At 60.9% G+C, this 21,318-nt stretch overlaps 2 protein-coding genes across 6 annotated transcripts in view; one reads left to right on the top strand and one right to left on the bottom strand.

Moving 5' to 3' along the window:
* The window catches only part of IL21R (interleukin 21 receptor), a 34,164-nt gene extending 28,855 nt beyond the window's left edge, over positions 1-5,309 (top strand). For all 4 annotated transcript variants that reach the window (XM_045047733.1, XM_045047732.1, XM_003998751.5 and 1 more), the window contains 4 exons: positions 521-698; positions 972-1,065; positions 2,069-2,150; positions 3,791-5,309. In XM_045047733.1, the coding sequence (XP_044903668.1) occupies positions 521-698; positions 972-1,065; positions 2,069-2,150; positions 3,791-4,555 (1,119 nt within the window). In that variant the 3' untranslated portion in view covers positions 4,556-5,309. The remainder of the gene's footprint in view (positions 1-520; positions 699-971; positions 1,066-2,068; positions 2,151-3,790) is intronic.
* An 8,007-nt stretch (positions 5,310-13,316) lies between these two features.
* The window catches only part of GTF3C1 (general transcription factor IIIC subunit 1), a 75,525-nt gene continuing 67,523 nt past the window's right edge, over positions 13,317-21,318 (bottom strand). For both annotated transcript variants that reach the window (XM_045047781.1, XM_011290562.4), the window contains exons 31-37: positions 19,760-20,047; positions 19,330-19,589; positions 18,066-18,346; positions 16,411-16,900; positions 15,695-15,746; positions 14,709-14,901; positions 13,317-14,395 (exon numbers count right to left, since the gene is read on the bottom strand). In XM_045047781.1, the coding sequence (XP_044903716.1) occupies positions 14,183-14,395; positions 14,709-14,901; positions 15,695-15,746; positions 16,411-16,900; positions 18,066-18,346; positions 19,330-19,589; positions 19,760-20,047 (1,777 nt within the window). In that variant the 3' untranslated portion in view covers positions 13,317-14,182. The remainder of the gene's footprint in view (positions 14,396-14,708; positions 14,902-15,694; positions 15,747-16,410; positions 16,901-18,065; positions 18,347-19,329; positions 19,590-19,759; positions 20,048-21,318) is intronic.

Here is a 21,318-nt window from a genome sequence, read left to right as displayed (position 1 = left end):
ATCGCGGCCAAAGACCTCTAGAATCATCCACCCTTCAGAGGGGTCCCAGTTGAAGAATTCCGTACATGCGGTCGTTTGGACGGTCCCCAGGGGAAGACGTCCAGAGGCATCCGTTGCTGGGATGCCTGTGGTTGAAGCTTCCAGAAACGCCTGCTATTGAGAAGGCCCTCTGTGGGAGAATCCCAAAAGTGCCCACTGGGTGGAGATTCCCGGGAGGGGGCCACCGCTGCTCCTGGGGCGTCCCCAGCCCCTGCGGCGAGGGTCCCCTGCCAGGACAGCTGGGGTCACAGAGAAACAGAACAAGGCGTTGTATGACATACAAGGTTTAGGCAGTGCCCGTGGCTCCGTGTTGCCCCCACCCTGCAGTGGCCGGGACTCAGGCTGAGCCTGGTCCTCGTAGGGGGGCAGGGACTCTGCAGGAGAGACGTGGACCCTTTCGTGGCAGCTGGTGAAGGGTGCTTCTGCTGCCGGTGGGGGCTGGCCTGGGCTGACCCGGTGCATCCTGTTTCTGTGCCGGCAGAGTCCGGGGAGAAAGCTGGTCTCCGTGGACGCGAGGAGCGTCTCTCTCCTTCCCTTGGAGTTCCGCTTTGACTCGGACTACGAGGTCCAGGTGCGCTCGGGGCCGCAGCCCGGCTCTTCCTTCCAGGGGACGTGGAGCGAGTGGAGTGACCCAGTCACCTTTCACACCCTGCCGGAAGGTGGGTAGGACTCCCGTGAGGCATCCGGTTGCTCCTAGTCACTCTGGTGACATCTGCCCATTTTGCAGCTGAGAACACGGAGGCTCAGAGAGATGAAGTCGCTTGTCTGGGGCGGGGGTGGGAGCAGGCCGCCAGCCCATCTCACTTCGAGGCACCGGCAGCCTCCAATGCCCCCCCACACCAGCCCTGACCCATTGGCCCCCCCCCCCTCAGCCTCCTGTGGCCTCCGCTGGAGGTTGGTTCCATTTTACCCAGGGTCTGCTTCCTTCCTAGAGCTAAAGGGAGACGGCCACATCTACCTGCTGTATATCTTCCTGGTCATTGTAGTCATAGTCTTCTTGGGCCTGAAGATCGACCTGCCTTGGAGGTGAGGCCAGGGATTCGGGGAGGCAGGGAGGGGTTCGGCCTCTCTGTGCCCACCCACGGTTGGGGGACACAACCTGTCATCGCGACAGCGATAATGACAGTGACGGAGCTAGGAAACGGCTCCTGTTGACTGGGCACGGTGCAGCTGGGGTGCCCACTCACCCCTTCACAGCAGCCCTATGAGCTGGATATTCGGGGACAACCTTCACTGCGCAAATGGGGAAACCGAGGACGCGCAGAGCTGTCAAAGAACTTGCCCAAAGCCGCACAGCTCTGAAATAGAGGGGCTGAGCCTGTGCTCCTGACGGTGACGTAGGCTATGATCTCGTCTGGTGAAGTTTAAGCTTTGAGTCCGGGGTTTGGGGGCGGGGGGTCACGTGGGGCCGCCAGGTGGGGGTGAAAGGTTTCTGTCGAAGGTCGCCACCGATTAACGTTAAAACCTAAACGCCCTTGGCCTTCATGAGTGCTGCTGGCAGAGGCAGGAAATGCAGGTGCCGCGTGCTGAGCCCTGGGCAGGGGATCCGCGCCCCCACAGCCCCCAACCCGCCCCGGGCGCAGTTCCATTCGTTCGTCTTCATCCAGAGGCAGGGAAGCTGGAGGGGGAGAGAGAGCGACACGAATAACAGCGGAGAGCACGGAGCACTGTCTGGCTGCCGGGGAGCCGGGGTGCTGTGCGGACACCCACCGACCGCTCCTCACTCCCCTGTGGCGTCCCTGGTGGCAGAGGAGGGAGTCGAGGCTCAGAAGGGGCAGCACCAGCCCTGCAGAGAATAAGCAGTCAGGCACTTAAACTCTGGGCACTTTCACGAGACTCCCTGCCCCCATTTTACAGATGTGGCAACTGAGGCCCGGGAGTAGAGGACTGGAAGGGAGGTGCCGGGGTGTGTTTTGGGAGGGGCTGAGTCTCCTGCGGGACAAAGTGGGGGGGAGCACCTGAGCGGGAGGCCGGGCTGCCTTCTGGGGGGCTGGGGAGCTGGGTTCTCACCTTGTCTCTGCCCTCCCAGGCTGTGTAAAGAGTGGATACAGGTGCCCAGCCCAGAGCAGTTCTTCCAGCCCCTCTACGTGAGCCACAGCGGAGACTTCAGGGTGAGTGCCCTGCCCCCGCGGACAGGCCCCTCGAAACCTCTCGTCCCCTGGGGGCGTACGTGCACCAGGTGTGGGCCCAGAGCCCCCGGGGCCCCAGCCAGGCCTCGGTTGCCGCACCTGCAAAGTGCAGGAAATCATTCCGGTGGGGCAGACCGGTTGTAAGAATAACATGACACCGGGCGGCATTTCCCGACCAGGGAGCCCAGCTGGGCCACAAGCTGGCCTCCTGGGTCTTTTGTCGGGAGCCCTTGACAGGGAGGTAGACGGGGAGCGGGTTCTGGGGAGCCTCTGGCCCTACCTGCAAAACACGCGGATCTCCCGCTGAGCCCCACCCACCCGGCACCTGCTGGCGCCCACGGGGCTCTGTGCCCATTTACCGCTCGACACCCACCCAGCGTGGGAGGGCCCGCCGCACAGAGGATGTGGTGACTGGCGGGGAGGGGGTTGGGGGGGGTGGGGAGGGGAGCAGCCCGCCTCCTCCGTCTGAACCTGGATGTCAGGAAACGCGGACCAGAGCAGTAGCTGAGCCCCTGCTGGCTGGCTGGCACCGCACTGAGCGCTCCCTGCCCCCTGCCCCTTCCGTCTGAGGCTCTGAGGCTCGGGGTGGGGAAACGGCCTTAGGGAGGCAGGGGAGCGGCCCGGGCTCCCCCCCCCCCCCCCACGGGAGAGAGACTTTCGTCTCCCCTCTGCACTTGCCCTGAAGCTCGAGCACCTGTTTGGTGCTCCCTCGACCGACCCTCGGGAGCTTCAGAGATAGGAACCCGTTCACTCTTTGCAACAACCCCGTGGGGTCGGTGCCACTGGTAGGTCCGTTTTGCAGAGGAGAAAACTGAGGCACAGAAAGGCCAAAGTAATTTCAAATCAGTCGCGGGGGCCTCAGCCGGGTCCTGAGATGGGTTTTCTGAGGCAGAAGGTGCCCGAACTGGGAGCCCCGGGTCCTCAGGGATTTTCACTCCCCATTGGGTGGGGGCCCTGTGTCATGAGTGGGATCCTCGGCCAGCGAGGGCAGGGGGATTCTCAAAGCTTGGGGGCTGCCGCCTCGGTTTATCATCGCCCCATATCCTTCACCCATTAAGTGCACAGAGGCCTTTCCAAGCGGCTTGTCGCTGATTCACTCTGTGCGTTCGTTTAGTTAATAAGCATTTATTAGGCACCTACTGTGTGCGAGGCGCTGTGTGAGCCTCTAGGAATGCAGCTGCGACCGGAAGAATCGAGGCTGGTGCCCGAAGCGTCCACACTAGTGGGGACACCAACAGGAAAATGGTCATTATCGAGAAGCGTCCCGGAGGAAGTGAACCGGGGGACCAGGCCACGGCTCTGTCACCCTGGACTCAGGCCCTCCCGCCCCCATGTCCCCGCCACTCAGGAGTCTTGGCCCCCACTACCCAGGCCCTACGCAGGCCCCGGGCCTCTGAACACCAGTGGTCTGGCAGGCCACTGCAGGTGGGGAGACCGAGGCCCGCGGAGGAGGGGACGGTGGTGAGGAGCGTGTCTGGACGGGGCACACCAGGGTTCTGGCCGCCGTCACTCTCTTTATCTACTGGTGTCCCCGTCACTTGCTGTCTCTGTCTGGTCTCTGTGTCTGTTCACACCGTCCTCGCCCGTGTCCCGTCATGACCGGCCCCTTTTCTCTTGTACAGAAATGGGTGGGCACGCCCTTCACTGCCTCCAGCTTGGAGCTGGTGCCCTGGAGCCCAGAGGCGCTTTCGTCCCTGGAGACGCACACCGGCTGCCCGCCGCAGGGTGCCAGCAAGGGGCCGGAGCCCACGGAGCTGCCGGAGCCCGCGGACCTGGTGGAGGCGGACGGGGTGCCCGAGCTGGGCTTCTGGGGCCCAGCCCACTCCGTCGTCAGCAGCCTCGGTGGCTCAGCTTACAGCCAGGAGAGGGACCGGCCATACGGCCTCGTGTCCATTGATACGGTGACCGTGGCGGGCACCGAGGGGCCCTGTGCCTGGTCCTGCACCTGCGGAGATGATGGCTACCCAGCCCTGAACTTGGACGCCAGTCTGGAGCCTGGCTCGAGCACTGGGGACCCGCTCTTGGACACAGAGACCACAGTCCTGTCCTGCGGCTGCGTCTCGACTGGTGGCCTTGGCGGGCCGGACAGCCCTCTGGGCAGCCTCCTCGACAGGCTGAAGCTGCCCCTCAAAGATGAGGCGGGTTGGACCCCGGGGCCGCCCTGGAGCGGCGGGCCACCCCGAGGGGTGCCTGGAAGCGAGGCAGGCTCGCCCCCGGCCGGCCTAGACATGGACACTTTTGACAGCGGCTTCGCGGGCTCTGACTGCGGGAGCCCTGTGGAGTGTGACTTCGCCAGCCCCGGGGACGCAGGGCCCCCCAGGAGCTATCTCCGCCAGTGGGTGGTCATGACCCCTCCACCTGAGGGATCTGGGCCGCAGGCCAGCTAGCGAGGCCGACTGGCCGTCCGGAGCAGGCCGAGCCATTCGGCCCTGAGCCAGAGCTGGGGGCCCCTGGGCCGGAGGGTGAAGCGGCCTGCAACCTCCCGTCCCCCCGACGGGGCCCCCGGGCCCAGTGTTTACGGCGACCCAGGTGCACACTGCTGTGTCCGTGTGTGACCAGCACAGCTGCCAGAGGGCATGGAGCGTGCCGCGGTGAAGCCACGTGCCCGAGACCACACACGTCTGTGCCCACACGAGGTCCCCGTGTGTACGGATGTGAGAAGCACATGTATCCGTGACTGTGTGCACGGGATGCCAGCCTCGCTCCTCGCCAGATACATGGGGTGGCCCCAGGTCGTGTGCCGAGGGGCTGGTCCAGGGTTACTCACGGCCCTGGCGGGACCAGGCCACTGCCTGCGGCGTCCGAGTTCCAGCCCTCCGGATCTGGCCTCCAGGAGCCGCAGGACGTCCATACTGTTCCTCTTCACTTCTCGGGGTGGGGAAGAGGATGGAGGGGGCCCACCGTGCTCCTGGGTGTGGGGAGGTTTGGGGGGAGCCTGGTGGGTCAAGATCTGCTTCCTAACTGTGATGCCTCTGGGCTGTGCCGCCTTGGGCCGGCCGCTTCCCCTCTCTGGGCTGGAGTTTCCCGTTTGGACTAGGGTGTGGGGGTGCGTGACCCATCTTGGGGAGAAATGGGTGAGGTCACCCAGGGTACAGGGTGCGACAGAGCAGACCCTCAATAAACTCAGTTTCCTTCCTTCTACTGCCCAGACCAAGCCTGGTGCTGGAGGTGGGCGGGGTTGAGAAATCAGCCACAGCCCGGGCGCCTGTGGGCTGTCCCATCAGGCTGAGGGGCACACGGGGGGTTTCCAGGCTTAACATCAGCCTGTCTCTTAGAAACAGCCCCCACCAACCAAGATTTCTGTTTCTGGTTCCTGCTGCCCACTTAGTTATTCCTTTAACGCACCCAAGAAATATTCATGGGGCACAAGTACGTGCCGGGGTACCCAGCGGCGGGGTGGGGGGAGCGCTGGGGGTGGAAACTTCCCTTGGGGGAGGGGCGGGCAGGAATCGGCAGTGATGGTGTAGCCCTCCGTTCCCCTCCGGGGACTCAGGGGGAAGTCGAGTTCTTGTTGATGATTTATCAGAGAGCCTGTTCAAATGTGAATTAAGAAGCTAAGAAAACACTTCTTAGCCACGTTTGAAGGCACCTTCCTGAACATGAGCTTTGCACGGGAGCTGGGTATCAGTCACCCCCTACTTTTACATCAACAACAAAAAACCCCACAAGAACATAGGTCGTTTTTCCAATAAGGGTGCTCACCTTTAAATTTTTTTTTTTTTCAGCGTTTTTTTATTTATTTTTGGGACAGAGAGAGACAGAGCATGAACGGGGGAGGGGCAGAGAGAGAGGGAGACACAGAATCGGAAACAGGCTCCAGGCTCCGAGCCATCAGCCCAGAGCCTGACGCGGGGCTCGAACTCACGGACCGCGAGATGGTGACCTGGCTGAAGTCGGACGCTTAACCGACTGCGCCACCCAGGCGCCCCAGGGTGCTCACCTTTAGAGATGGCTTTTTCCTTAAAAAAAAAATATTTTTTTTAATGTTTATTTATATTTGAGAGAGAGAGAGAGAGAGAGACTGAACAGGGGAGGGGCAGAGGGAGACACAGAACTCGAAATGGGTTCCAGGCTCCGAGCTGTCGGCACAGAGCCTGATGCGGGGCTTGAACCCACAAACCGAGATCATGACCTGAGCCAAAGTCGGGTGCTTAACAGATGTAGCCCCTTAGGTGCCCCTAGAGATGTTTTCAAGACCACCAAGCAGGGTTAAGGAGGCAGAGAGTGGGGTTCAGCTGGGCTGCTCTCAGAGCCCTGGGGGCATCCCCACTCCTGCCTGGAACTGTCTGAGCCCATCCTCCTGCCATTGTCCCCAGAGGCCAGGTCGCAGGGTGACATTTTCTAAAGGAGAAAGCTCTGGTTTGTCTCTCCTCTTGGATGAATCTGACCTACAAGTTGGTAGATGTCAGTCGGTCCTGCTGAAAGGCTCGCTGTGACTCATCTGTAAGATGGGGTGACTGGGGAAGTCCCCGAGAGAGTCACACATGAGACTCCTTGGTGCTGAAAGTTCTAGAACATTGATGGCTTCAACCGTGGGGCTGCGGACCCGGGATCAAAGTGAGCGAGGCTCACACAGGAGCTGGAGTCTGAAACCGGAGGCCCTGCTCATGCGAGCAGCCCTCCCCATCCCCCACCACCCCCCACCATCCCCCACCATCCCCCCCGGGGACACTTGGGCCAAGTTGTGCTGTGGTTTTCACATCCTCTCGGGGGCAATGGGGTCCAGGGGCCACCTGAGCCACCAGCTCCCTGGGGAGGCAGCCCAGCTCTCCAGCCGACAGAGCTCTGGGCCGGGGTGCAGGGGAGGGGCACCAGGGTCACGGAGGCCAGGCCTGGGGCTTGGTGGGGGGCTCGGGCCTGGCCCTGCCACGGCTCCTCACTGCCTCTGTCTCTGAAGGGGACTCCGCTCCTAAACTCGGGTGCAAAACAGAGGAAGAGCTGGCCCTCCTGGGAGGACAGATGAGCAGAGGTGGATGGATGGACAACAGAGGGGCCGGTGGGTGCACGGATGGGTGGAGACAGGGACAGCGAAAGCCTCGAAGGAAGAACTCTGGAAACAGGAGCTGGAGACAAAGACGCCAAGTCGACTCTAAGCTCCACGAGGGCGACTTGCTCGATTTTGTTCACTGTTCCATCTGCAGCCCGGCACATCCGAGCCCCTCAAAACAGCCCGATTTGTATAGTGTGTGGCATGTGCTGATTTCCATGGTGTAGACGGCCGATTCCCAGCTACTCACCCGACAACTCTAAACGGGATGGGGAAAGGGGGGCGTGCCATCGACTCTCCCGGCTGGGCCGGGCCAGCCCCGGCAGCACGCCCCACTGATGGGAGCCCAGAGGGGCATCAGGAGGGGCTGGGGGGCTTCATGGAGGAGGTGGTGTTTGTTGCACTCTGAAATATGAATAGGAGCTGTTCGATTCACCAGCCCTTCAGGCAGAAGGAAGAGGTTGAGGAAGGACCTGGAGGTATGTTGGAGCCCTGAGCATCTGCAGGTGGGGAAGGCGAGGCCAGAATTGCCAATGAGTCTCTCTCTCTCTCTCTTTTAAGTTTATTTTGAGAGAGAGAGAGAGCACGAACAAGCGAGGGGCAGAGAGGAGGAGAGACAGAATGTCAAGCAGGCTCCTTCCCGTTAGCACGGAGCCCGACACTGGGCTCGAACCCACAAACCACGAGACCATGACCCGAGCTGAGATCGAGAGTCAGACGCTCAACCCCGCTAAGACTCTTTTAAGAGTCAGGAGGATCGGGGCGCCTGGGTGGCTCAGTGGGTTAAGCATCCGACTTCGGCTCAGGTCACGATCTCAGGGTTCTTGTGTTCGAGCCCCACTTGGGGCTCTAGTCTCCTGGTCCCAAGCACAGCTCTGCTCTGCTGGAAGGGACCGAGGTCAAGAGGTAACAAACTCTCAGCAAACACCCGAGGCTGCCTGTCGTTCCTGCCTGTGCGGCGTCCATGTGGGGCTGCTGACCCCAGCTCTGGGAGTGGCCACTCCATGACCCGGGCCTGGCTGACAGAGCCTTCTGTGCCCCTCCCAGCCGTGCTGCTGGCTCAGGGACATGCACATGACCCGAGCAGCTCAGGGTGCTCTTTCTGCTGGAACCACTGAAGGATAGGACGGACTAAACAAAGCCTGGGGCCGCGGGGCAGGGTGGGGGGCACCAGGAAGGAACAGTTCCCCTGGGATGAGGCCAACCCCCAAGCAAGCAGAGCCGGGAGTGGAGAGAGATTCCTGGTAATACCCCTTGAGCTCCTGGATCCAGCCATGCCTGAAACCACGGGTGCGGAAGTCATTATGCTGTTGACCAAGTATTTCCAGCTCTTCCCTCTCTGGTTCCTCTTGTGTGGTACCACGTGACCGGGACTGGCCAGTGAGTCGTAAGGAGAAGTGGTGAGGTCTCACTTCTGGACCAGAGCATTTCCCTGACCATCGTGATGTCCTCCAGAGCGCTGTTCCTCCCTGCCACCGTGACGGGTGAGCTGGGGGCTGCTCCATCAGGAGACACGGAGAGCGGAGTCTCCAGGTCCCCCGAGAGGGACACGAGTCGTGAGTGAGAACTAAATCCCTGTTGTAACCTACCAAGATTAGGGGGCTGCTTGTTAGCTCAGCACAACCCAGCCTGGCCCGACTGGGCTGAGGGGCCGTGAGTTTCCCTTTTTGGCCTCCGTGGGTTTGAGATGGTTTTGTGTCACTTGCAGTGGGGAGTGTCCTAGCCTCGTGAGGACTCCCCTCCCGACCTGAGACCAGAGGACCAGGTTCCGTCCCATCTCACGAACAGCCTTGGGCTGTCGCTCTTTGTCTCTGAGCCTCAATTTCCCCGTCGTCGTTGGGCAGGGGGTGGGGGACAGCCATCAGTCCCTCAGCTTGCTGGGAGGGACCGCTCACCTGGGATGAGGCCAACACACAAGAAAGCAGAGCAGGGGCAGAGCCTCTTCCTGGAGGCTCCCTGTTGCAGGGGAAGCCTCTGCCCCCTTCCCACCTGGGACTGGCCACCGGAACCGTGTAGGGCACATCCAACCGCGGCTGCTCCGGACGTTTCTCGGAAAATCCGGGGACAGGAAAGATGGGAGAGTCAGCACATGCATTTCCCGTCCCGGGAGCCCATCACACCCAGAAGGCAGGAGGAGGCAAGCTGCGTTCTCAGTGGGAAGGAAACGGGAGAGGGATCTTCTGCAGTCAAGAAACATCAACCCTGGAATAGGAAACAAGAGGAACCACGTCTCCGCTCAGATGTCACCTTCTCAGCAGGACCTGCCCAGGGCCCCTCACTCAAAGCCAAAGCACCCCCCGCCGACATAGTTTTCTTTCTTTCCATAACCTTTTATTAAGCTCTAAACTATATCTTTGATTTATTTTCTTTACTGTCTATCCCACTAGCACAGGGGTTTGTCTTTTTTTGTTTGTTTGTTTTTTGGGATTTTTGTTGTTGTTAAAGATAATTTTGCTCTTTGCTTTCTTTTACAATTTTTTTAAAATGTTTATTTTCAGAGGGTGGGGGAGGAGCAGAGAGAGAGGGAGAGAGAGAGAATCCCAAGCAGGCTCCATGCTCAGCAGGGAGCCCGACGCAGGACTCGATCCCGTGACCCTGGGATCATGACCTGAGCGAAAATGAAGAGTCAGATGCTTAACCGACTGAGCCACCCGGGCGCCCCGGGTCTTGTCTGTTTCATTCACTTCTATGTCTCAGAGTCTAGAATAGCACCTGGCATAGAGCAGGTGCTCAGCAAATACTGAGTAAATGAGTGAATGAGTGAGTGAGTGAATCAATCAAAGGCAGAATATCCTCTGACAAGGCAGTGGGCAGAGAGGAAGGAGGGGACCGAGACCAGGAGAGGGCCACCTGGCCCCGACCCTGGAAGTGCCACAGAATGGGATACAGAGATGAAGACAGGGGCCTGCTTGGAAGTCTGTAAATGGAGCAGGAGACCCTCCCCTGTTGCTCACACCATGGGGTCTTTCCCCCATCTTTAGTGGCAAGAGATTTCCCCCATCTTTAGTGGCAAGAGGCTGAGATTTGATCTCAACCGAAGCCCAGGCTGGACAGACCTCTGGAGAGTCCGCTGAACGAGCAGCGAACAGTGCTGCCACCTGCTGGTGACCACTGGAACTAGGCTGACGTCTCCCTGGAGGGCAGCGGCCTCAGGCTGGGGTCAGGTGGCTTATATGGCCCTGTACAATGGTCACAGCAACCCTCCGCAGTGGGAATATGGGGGTGAGGACACAAAGTGAGCTGATGGGGTTCTTTCGTTAATTCAACACGGGCTGACTGCTACGCGTTGGGCGGCTGGACACGCACAGGGCCCTGGAGGGTGGGGGTGGTGAAATCTCACCAAGCAGGGAGATCACACGTGTGCACGCACACCCACGCACATGCACGTCCACACACCTACACGTCTGCACACAGATCCACGCATACAAGCACAACTGGAAAATCTCTGGCAGAAGTGGGTCAAGGGTCAGAAGGCAGAGATCACTCTCAGCCCAGGTGAGAAACGAGGCAGGAAGGGGAGGAAGAAGGACTCAGGTGGAGGCACCCAGGAGGGCTGGACAAGAAGGGAGGCGGAGTTCGGGGAGGCAGCTGCCAGGGTGCTCGGTGGGGGAAACCAGGAACGACGGTGCTCACCCCCAGGGAAAGGAGGGGGGACATTCAGGACATGGGGGCCTGTGCCGGGGACTCCTGCCGGTTAGCGGGAGATGTGATGTGTGGGTGTGCCAGGGACCCCACGGGGGGAGCGGAGTGAGCTTTATCCCTGGGACATTTTATGTAAAAATGGCATCACAGGCCCGTGTTCCAGGGGCGCATAAAAGGGAAGCACAAAGAAAAAGGTCTTCAGGGGAAAGGAACTCGGAGGCTTAAGTCTTACTGTACTGTTTTAAGTGTTTTAAAGAGACTGGATTACCATGTTGCAGGTTGGGGACACCAAGAAGACAGAGGCACGGGTGTCCGGGCCCTGTGGTGCCAGCCTCCAGTGAGGGGCAGGCCAGGGTGAACAGGATGTCTGCCCTCTGGGCTCAGCGTCCCTCCTCACCCCCGCCTTTGCTGCTCAGTCCAAACGTGAACTCTTCCCACCCTTCACACACACACACTTTAGTCTTCCACAGCCTCTACCACTCCTTAGCGCTCATATTTAACACAGGGCTCCTCTTCCTGTCATTTATGTTACCTGCTTGACCCCTGAAGGCATCTGTGCTCAGACCTTCTGGTCTCTGCTGTGGTTCCTAGAACACTTTGTAGAACTTGGAAGGATGGATGGATGAACTTGAGTGGATGGATGGATGTGGCTGGATGACTGGGTGGGTGAGTGAGTGGTTGGATGGATGGATGGATGAATGGATGGGTGGATGGGTGGATGGGTGGATGGGTGGGTGGGTAGATGGGTGGATGGATGGATGGATGGGTAGGTGGATGGATGGATGGATGGGAGGATGGGCAAGTGGATGGGTGGATGGGTGGATGGGTGGATGGATGGATGGGTGGATGGGTGGATGGGTAGATGGGTGGATGGGTAGGTGGATGGATGGATGGATGGGAGGATGGGCAAGTGGATGGGTGGATGGATGGATGGGTGGACAGATGGATGGATGGGCAAGTGGATGGGTGGGTGGATGGATGGATGGGTAGGTGGATGGATGGATGGATGGATGGATGGGAGGATGGGCAAGTGGATGGGTGGATGGATGGATGGGTGGACGGGTGGACAGATGGATGGATGGGCAAGTGGATGGGTGGGCGGATGGGTGGATGGATGGATGGGTGGATGGGTGGATGGGTGGATGGGTAGATGGGTGGATGGGTAGGTGGATGGGTGGGTGGGTGGATGGATGGATGGGTAGGTGGGTGGATGGGTGGATTGATGGGTGGGTGGGCAAGTGGATGGATGGGTGGATGGACAGATGGATGGATGGGTGGATGGACAGATGGACAGATGCACAGGTAGGTAGTGGGAGGAACAGATCATCCTTGCACAGAATGGCTGGCTGTGGAGTGTGAAATAGTGGTCACAGAAGCCCATCTCTCCACCAGAGGGCTGCACCCTTCATCCCTATGTGCTAACCCCCAAACACAGGCCCAAACCATCATTCATCTGGGCAGGGGGCAGGAGAGAAAGAAAAGAGAAGATAAACTTTGCTGAACCCTACCATGTGCTCACAGTTGGGAGTTCTTCAGTGTATCTGGTCCTCCCATGAGAGGTAGTCTACCCCATTTTTCAAGTGAGAAAACTAAGGCTCTGAGATGTGAATGTCAACACTGGGTTCCCATGACCCCACCTTCCTTCTACCACATGATGTGTTCCCAAAGGAAGCACCTGGCATTTGTAAAGTATTTTCTGTTTGTAGAGCAGATAACACTTCTTATTCTATTTGATCTCAAAAAATCCCCCTAAATGCTATTTTTTACATTTGAGTAAAAATGAGAAAAGAAAAAAAAATGATGGTAAGACGTGGCCCGCTCTTGGCTGTGCTGGGGTTCACCCTGACTCCCCACCCTGTGCCCCATCCTGCCCTTTGTCACCCTGGAGTCTGGCCCGGAGTGACCAGGGTCCAGGGTCCAGGTCCCAGGATAGAGACACTGGGCCATGAGCTGGGCCAGGTCAGGTGCTGCAGGTCAGACATGGCCCAGATGGGCTGCTTTTTAAGTTGGAGAAGCTGGTGGGCATGTGGCCGGGCCCGGGCCAGGACCCTGGGGACCAGGGGGGCATGTGCCACACTTCTGGCTGTGGATACAGTTGTTGCTGGATCTCTCCATTTTTTTTAAGAAAGTAAAACTCTGGATTTTTAAAAAATGTGAAATGCCCAATTTTTTAAAAATGTTGGCAATTAACACATGCGCACACACACACGGAAGGAAGAAGGGGAGTGGAGGGAAGAGAGCGAAAGAGAACTTCATTCCCTAAACCCACACTACAGGCCTGTGACCTCTGCAGCCTGCTGGCCTGGCATACCTCCAGTCACTTCTGTCAAGGACAGGCCCGGGCCCAGCTGAGAAGAAAGGCTCTCAGGGCAGAGGCAGGCGGGCGAGGCGGTGCCCAGGGCTGGCCACCCCCTCTTCCTCTGGTTCTACTGGGAACATTTATTTCTGGCTGTTCTGCAAGTGGAAGCAGGGGATCCCCCAGGGGATCAGAGAGTCTCTAGGAAACACATCAAACTAAATGCATTTGACTTCACTTTAATTAAAAAAAAAAAACACCAAAATAAATACATGCCAAGAGATTTTTTTTTTTTTTTTTTTTTTAAAGAGAAAAGAGGTGAAAAGAACAAACAAATCCAAGGCCTCCATGGCTGCTGGGCTGCAAGCCAGCAGGAAGGAGCACCCATCCCGCTGCAGGCTTGCCGGGCGGCTCGCCAGGCTAATAAAAAGGGAAGCGCAGGGTCCTCTCTGGGTGGCTGGGTCAGATGTCCTGCCTGGAGCGGAGGAAGTCCCCGCCGGGGCCCTGCCACTCAGGGCACTCGGGCTTTCTGCCACGGTGGCTGTAATCTGCATCGGAGGCATGAGCGGCGTGGGCTCCCGATCTCTCACCGGCCAAAGGACAATGAGGCTGAGGTCCACACCGAAGATCCAGGGGCCCGGGCAGGCGGCTCTGTTCCCCAACGGCGGCCACAACTCGGAAGCCCTCGGAGTCCAGGCCCACGAGGGCCGCTCAAACTCGCCACAACCCGGCCCCCCCAGAGGAGGCAGGCTGCAGCGTCGAGGGCAGTGTCTGTGCGGGCAGCAAGGGCCGAGATGCCCTGGGAACAAGAGGGGGAGAGTGGGGGCCGGAGTCTCCTGGCGGTTGCTCCCCGACAGCTCCCGCTGGGACCTAGCGGGGTGTCAGGCCAGCCGGAGGGAGCCCTGGGGCGGGCAGGCGAGTGGCCCTCTTCTGAGTTTCGGGCCGGAGGGGAGGCTTGGCGCTGACCTGCCCCTGTGCGCTGGACAGGGTGGGGTGCGCGCGGGGGCGAAGTGGAGCCCTCCCCCCCACCGGTCAGCCCCTCCTCAGGAGCCAGTGGTGCGAAGGGGGGTCGTGGTGACCGCACGCGCCTCATAAGTGGATCCACTTGTTCCAGTTGACCTCGTGGGGGAACACGCGGCCCAGTCGCAGGGTGCAGTCCAGCGTGGGTTCGTAGAACACCGTGGGGCTGTCGCTCAAGCTGGAGGGCGCCTGGGCCTCCTGGACCCGGGGCTTGGAGAAGAGAGAGACGGCCGCGGGCTTTCTCAGCAAGCACCTCTTAATGCAGCCGAGCGACTCCAGGCCCTGGAGACAGCGGGACACCCAGGTTGGCGGGCTTACCTGTGGATCGCATCCTCTGCCCCATCCTGGGAGCTGCAGGGCCCCAGGGCCGGGGCAGGAGACAGAGTCCCAGGGCCGGGGCAGGACACAGGGCCCCAGGGCCGGGGCAGGACACAGGGCCCCAGGGCCGGGACAGGACACAGGCGTGGGGCTCATGGGAAGGTGGGGAGTACATGTCCCTCAGCAGGGCTGGGGGGTAGGACTCTCTGGGGGGGGTGGGGGGAGTCTCGGCACCCTCAGGCCCATCCTAGAAACCCCCCCGACGGCCCGGCCGCACCTGGAGCAGCTCGAGCACGGCGACGGGCTGCAGGACGCCCTGGTAGTGCTGCAGCAGGCAGGTCTCGGGAATGCCGGGCCTGGTCATGATGTGGTAGAGGACGGCCTCCATCATGCCCTTGCACACCGGCACGTTCAGGTGGCCGTCCACGATGCGCCACGGGCGGGCGACGAACGAGATGCCCTCGCAGTCCCTGCGGGGACGGCAGTCCGCTGTCGGGCTTGGCGGGCGAGGGGACAGGCTCGCTGACGCGCGGACCCACCGCTCCCCAGATGGGACGCCGAGGCCCTTCCCACTGGACAGAGGAGTCCCGGCCCCGGGGCCCAGGATCACCGGCCGAGGGGACCCGTTCCCCCTCAGCCTCAACCGAGGCCTCGATGAGCCCCCCGCCGGACCCCCACTGGCTGGGGACGGAAAAGAGCTTCAATTTCTGGATTCACCAGCTCCATCCCGGACCCTGAGGCAATGGCTGCCTGTACACTGGGCCAAGCTGGGGTCCTTATGTGGAAGCTCTACTTCCATGTCATATCTGGCAGCCCCCCCGCCCCCTATCCCCTGGACCGGTCTGCCGCGCGGGGTCCAGGCACAGGACAGGCCCGGCATCGGCTGGACACTTGGCTCTGCCTGCCCTGCCTGGGCCCTGGAAGGGCTGCATCTGAGCCGAGGACGCTCGGCCCCACCAAGCTGAGGGCCGCGTACGCACTTGTGGGGGTGCCCCCCCACCAGAAAGGCCATGGTTCCAGATGGACCCACACTGCAGAAGCCCACACCTCGGGCCCTCGCCCACCGCACGCGAGAAGCTCCTGCCTTGTGCCCCCAGCAAGCGGGACAACGTGCCATGAGTCTGCAGGTCCCCCCTGCCGAGAACCACTGTGCCCGACTGTGAACCACCTCCACGTGATGATCGCTACGGGGACCCTGGGGCATACTCCCCACCGTCGCACCCATGCCCCACCCAGGCCCCCCGAATCTGGGCACACACTCACTTTTCCCATGCTGCCTGGGACAGGCCGCCGGCCACAGAACTCTCTGCCGAACCTGACAGGAGAGGGAAAGGACAAGGGAGACTAAGGGGCGGAGTCCGCCTCTTCCTCCTCCCTCCGTGCGACACGCACGTGCGGGCTCTGGGGCTGAGGGAACAAAGCCGGCACACCCAGAACGAAGCCGGGTTGGGCCACGGCGTGCGAGTGTGAGGGGTGTTCCCAGGGCCCCGAGGAGCCCCCACAAGGGGAGCCAAGCGAGCCCCTCCCGCCCAGAAGCCCTGACCGCAGAGCTCTGTGCATAAACCCCAGGCAAAGACCTTCTGAAGCCCCGTGAAGAGGCCCGCGTTGAGCCCAGACAGGAGCGCTTTCGCCACGGGGGAGGTTTCAGTCCCCGTGCGTCAGCCGGTCCCAACGGAAAGCGAGACGCCTCCTATTTCAGGCACCGCTCCCTCGCACGGGACACCTTGGCACACACAGCCCTCCAGAAGCACCCCGGTGACCACGCTTAGAACCCCCACCCCCACTGAGGAGTCTGAAGCCCTCTAGTGGAAGCAGTAAGCGGATGCAGGCGAGACCTTTCTACGCAGAGACAGGAAAGGCTGGAGGCAACCGCCTTCTGTGGCCGGGGGCAGGTTCCCGGCGGCCTGTGGGGACTGCTCGGACCCGAGGGCAGAGAATGGGCAGGTGGGGGAGGGTGGGCGGGCGACAAGGCTCGGTACCTCTGGGGTCTTCAGATCCCTCTGGAAGCTGGGCCTGGCAGCTCAGCGGCTCCTGGCCTAGAGGGCTGGCTGCCCTCAGATTCTCTTGGAACTCTCGCCCGGCCTCCAGCGCCCCCGGGGCAGGCTCCCTCACGCCCGCGTCTCCGGGAGCTGCCGGCGGAGCAGGCGCCGGGGCTTCCGGCTCCTCTTCTGCTCTGGGCCTGGGGCTCAGGGCCAAGCGCACATCCTGGAGCGCGGGCCTCTTAGCGGGGGGCTTCTGGGGACTCTCCAGGTCGGTTTCCCCACCCTGATGGGCCACATCGCTGCTCGTCCAGCTGGCACGCCTCTTGGTGCTCCGGGGGCTCCGGGGGTCTTCTCTTTGAGCGTCCACATCCTCCTTTTTGCCTTTTAGCCGCACCGAGTGCAGGAGCCAGGGCTGGGCAGAGGCCATGGCCACCAGGCGAACAGTGTTGCCGCCGACCTCCACCACCTGGTGGTACTCCAAGAGGTCCTAGGAGAAGCGGGGGACACACTGGGTCTGTGGGGGACCCCACGACCCTCACGCCCGCTTCCCTTGCCCGATGTGTCTGAATGCCCTGAGCAAACGGCAAGCCCAGTCCCTCCAGGACGGACAACTCGGGGCCCAGGTCTGCCTTCCAGCCCCAGGTGGGTGCCAGCTGGCCGTGTGGCCCTCTCTAGGCTTGGTGTGAACTTCGGGGAACCGAAGCTGTGCCCTTGACGCGGCCATCAAAGCGTCCTCCAGGGGACTCAACGCCCCGAGCTCTGTAAAGGCCATGACCGTTCCCACATGAATGGCGGGAACTCCTCTCGTACTTATGCCAAGCCCTGCTTCCGAGGTCCTCGTTCTGATCTAGGCACTGCACCAACGCTGGGTGGTCCTTCTTTTCATTTCCAGATTCGAAAACCCATAGGTCAGGGTTCAAGAAACTTGCCCCAGTTCACGTCCCGAAACCAGATCAGGCAGGACTGGTGGGGAGGGTGATGCGGGCACTCGCCACCTGGGGCCCGGGGCTGGGCAGCAGGGAACACAGGGAGCCGCCTGACCCGTGTCGGTTTACCTCCTAGAGCTCCAGAGGCAGGAGTTATGTGACCAGTGAAACACCACGTGAATGGTCGTCACGACCCCTCTCTCCTGTCCTGTGCTCCTAAAAACTGGTTTGATAACCAGGAACACTGGTCTCTACTCTCCTCCCCCACCATGAACGCTGCAAGGCAGGCATCTCTGTGACATCACCGATAGCTGACATGCATCCCACTGCTTCCAACTACGGACGACACACAGGAGGGCGAGCCAGGCCCCACGGCACTTGATTTAAGAGGTCCATCTGTTTTGACATTCTCTGGGTTCAAGGGTGCCTGATGAAACTGGGCCCAGGCAGGTAGAGGGGTGAGTACTCGGGGCCAGGGGCAGGATCCCCAGGAGTCACGGCCGCGGACATGGCCCTACTTGGCTCTGTCCAACCGTGCTGTGTGGCTGAAGCACCGGGGCCCAGGCTGCCAGACCTTCTAACATCCCAAAGCTGGGTTTTAGGCAAAATCTCCTATTTTTAATCTTGGCAAGTAATTCCACCACGCATCCCAAGCCACGCCCACCCACTGTGTGCATCCGGCCCCTGAGCTGCAGCCGCCCCAGGTGACCCGAGAGCACGGCTCACCTGGACGTAGTCTGCGAAGGTCCTGGTGCGCTCGCCATCTGTCCCCTCGAAGGCGGAGAACCACCTGCTCAGCTCCACTCGGTCTACCCCGAAGCACCCCGTGGCTGCAATGGCCCCCTGGACCTCCAGGGCCGCGCACACGTCTCCAGGTTCATACCCGGACAGCTCCACCTGGTGGACAAACTCATCCAAGCTGCAGGGGCCCTCCTGGCTGTTGATCAGCCTGGTGAAAGTGTCGGGGAGGCAGGATATTCCCACGGGGAGCTCTTCCAGAGATGTGACTGTGAAGACAGGGAGACCCGAATCAGCCCACACCGGAGCACGGGCTCCAACGCCAGCTCACTGCCCCCTGGACAGCAAGGGGTCACCCTCTGGCTGCACAGGGCACAGCCCCTGGCAGTCAGGCTCCCGACAAGTGTCCCTTGATGTCCCTTGGGGCCAGGGTGTGAGAAGTGCAGCCTCGGAGCCCCGGAGGGGGCCCTGCCTTGTCGGTGCTCCCGTGTTCCCTGCTCCTCAGACCCCAGGAGACATCGCGGGCCCCCGCCCCCAACTCCCACGTGTGCTCTCGCAAGCGGGGCCGGTGTGCGTTCTTCCCGTAAAAGCTGTCTCTGCCACGACCACGGTCACACGGACCACGTTTTCGCCCAAGCCAAACTCCAGACAGAGCACAGAACACTAACTGGGGTTCTGACACTGAAAGTAAACACCGTGCAGCCCGACGGGGGAAGGCGAAGGAAAGGCGGAGGCAGGAAAGGGGTGGGAAGGGGCCCGAATGTGTTCACTTTCTGTGGGGGGAGAGGAAGAGACTGCCTCACGTTCAGGGTATGTGGGAACGGAAGGTTTAAGCAGGCTACTTAGAGCTTCAGACGTAATTAACAGAAGAGACAGAAAGAGTATAAAAAGTGTAAATGAGGGAGGTAACAGACAATGAGTATCAGCCGAACACCCGATTGTCCTAGCAAGAGGTCAGAAGTGACACGTAAGCAGTTTGTGAAAGTATGTGATTTCAAGCGATGGAGGGAACCGGCAGTATGACAAGGCTGCGTGGGAGTGGGCCAGGACACGGGGCCCAGGGGGCCACCTGAGGCTGTAGGCCTGCACGTGGGACTGAGGGAAAGGAACAGAAGACGGGGTCCGCTCTAACACGGCCCCTGGCCCCTGGGGGGGTGGCCCAGGAGGGGAAGGGCTGGCCAGCGGAGGCTCCCCCTCGAGGCCCGGGGGTGGGCGAGGGGGGTCGGAGCGTGGGGCGGCCGGTGCCACTCACCGATGGGCCAGAGCCGGGTGGGCGCCTGGGTGCGGCGGAGCCGGAACTTCACCAGACAGGAGTTCACCACGATGCTGTCGTTGGGGTTCAGGTTGCGGGTGCTGACGATGCCGGGCGCGCAGTAGCCCCGCATCAGCAGGTAGTTGGTGTGGGAGGCCTGGCGGGCTTTCACCTCGATGGCCCGGTGCTTGCCCCCAGAGCCCTCGTCCAGGTCTTCCTCTTCGTCGTCATCCTCGTCCAAGCCCCCGTCCTTCCCCAGGCTGGGAGAGGAAAACGGACCTAGGGGACCGCGCACGAGCCGGGGCGTGGCCACTCCCCCAGGGCGTGGCTGCTGTGATGCCGTGGCCCTGAGAGGAAGCCCCCGGTGCCGGAGCCCCGGCTGCGCTCAGAGCAGCGTGCGTGCCCCACCTGCTCACACCCCAGCCCTTACCTCTTAATGACCTCGTTCTCCACCATGGAGCTGTCCACCACCACGATCTGCTCCGGGATCCGGACGTCCACGGAAATGAGGCCCAGAGAGAAGAGGGTCAGGGCGGCCACACAGTGTCCTCCGGGGCCGTCCAGAGAAAATGCCACCATGTCGCGTGCAGGCTCATTATTATCCTGGTCTTTGAAGGAAAAATTATCAGGCTGGTCCAACTTGCCGGCGGCCAGGATTTTCTTGAAGAACTGGAACGATTCTGTGCAGACGGTGCTTGGAAATCGCCAAGTAAAAATCCTGTGTGGACGAAACGGAGGTAAGGTCCAAACTGAGGACGGGATGTTGGAGGGCTTCGCGTGGATGGGCTATGGGCGCTTCAGACCCTCGCCAAAACTGGCCACGCCAGCACCCCCGCAAAGCCCTCTTTTCCGCCTCTGTGAGGGCGCCGCGTTCCAATCCCCTCTGCGTGTGCCTTCCCTGCTCACCGGACACCCGCACCGAGGGGCCGTGGCCTTTCATCTAACCCGCTACTCCACGCCTCGCAGCCTTTCGCTATGAACAGGCGTCAAATTGGGGAAGGCGGATGCACGTTTTGTTAACGGTAACCTTTACGCGAGGCAAGCCCTGAACCACGGGGAGATGAGCGGACACGAGTGTGTCCGTCTCACTGTCTCCATGAGGCGGCTGCACAGTCAAGGCCTGGTCTCTGTCCACAAGCGTGCCTTCCCATATCGCTGTAATGCGGGCCCAGGTCCCAGGGAGGGACCCGGAGGTCTTCCTGATGTGAACACCACCCCTTGGCTCACAGACTAGAATGCTGCAGGGGAAAAACGGTCGAGAAGTGGCCTTGCTGGACCTGGACCCGTGTCTCTTGCCTCCCAAGCCACGGCTCTTTTTACTGCAGCAGGCAGCATCCCAGGAAGGCAAAGGGCGCAGAAGGTCACTCGGGAGGGGCCTTCAAGAAAGGCGTGGGCGTCTGGAGTTACGGGCAAAGGGATGCCTAAGAAAACCCAAACCCCCTCATTTTGCTGCTCTTCTGCTTTTGACGACCTCAGTGCAGATCTGAGGATGGACAAGGAGAACAGCCTGGAGAAGAGGGGGCCAGCCAAGGCCGAGGGCTGCCAAGGAGAGGAGACTCCCGGGACTGTCCCACAGATTTCCTCTCCATGCGTGTGGTTAAGGAGGCCAGTGGCACAAAATGCGGAGCGGGTGACCAAGACCAGCCACGCCGGCCGCGGACCACGCTGTGAGGGGTGCTCCCGTCGGGAGGCGCTCCGGAAGGTGACTCACAGCATCCCAAACCACCACTCAGGTGGCTGGTGCGCTGCAAACGGAGTCTGGAAAATATGGGATGGCTTCAAGATGAAGCCCGGAGCAGCTCTGAGCTGTGAGAATGACCGATTAGGCCCGACCACGAGGCTGTGCCGTTAGTCGAATTGTTACGTTAGAAACCCATTTTGGTAAATGTCCCAGAACAAACCATTGCGAGCACTGCCCTTATCCCCACAGCAGGTGGCACAGGCGCAGAGAAGGAAACTCGTTCCAGAAGCTGCACCCTGCACTTGCGG

This window comes from Felis catus, chromosome E3 (assembly GCF_018350175.1).
Source record: "Felis catus isolate Fca126 chromosome E3, F.catus_Fca126_mat1.0, whole genome shotgun sequence".
Taxonomy (NCBI): Eukaryota; Metazoa; Chordata; class Mammalia; order Carnivora; family Felidae; genus Felis; species Felis catus.
This window is presented reverse-complemented; position numbering and strand designations above follow the sequence as displayed.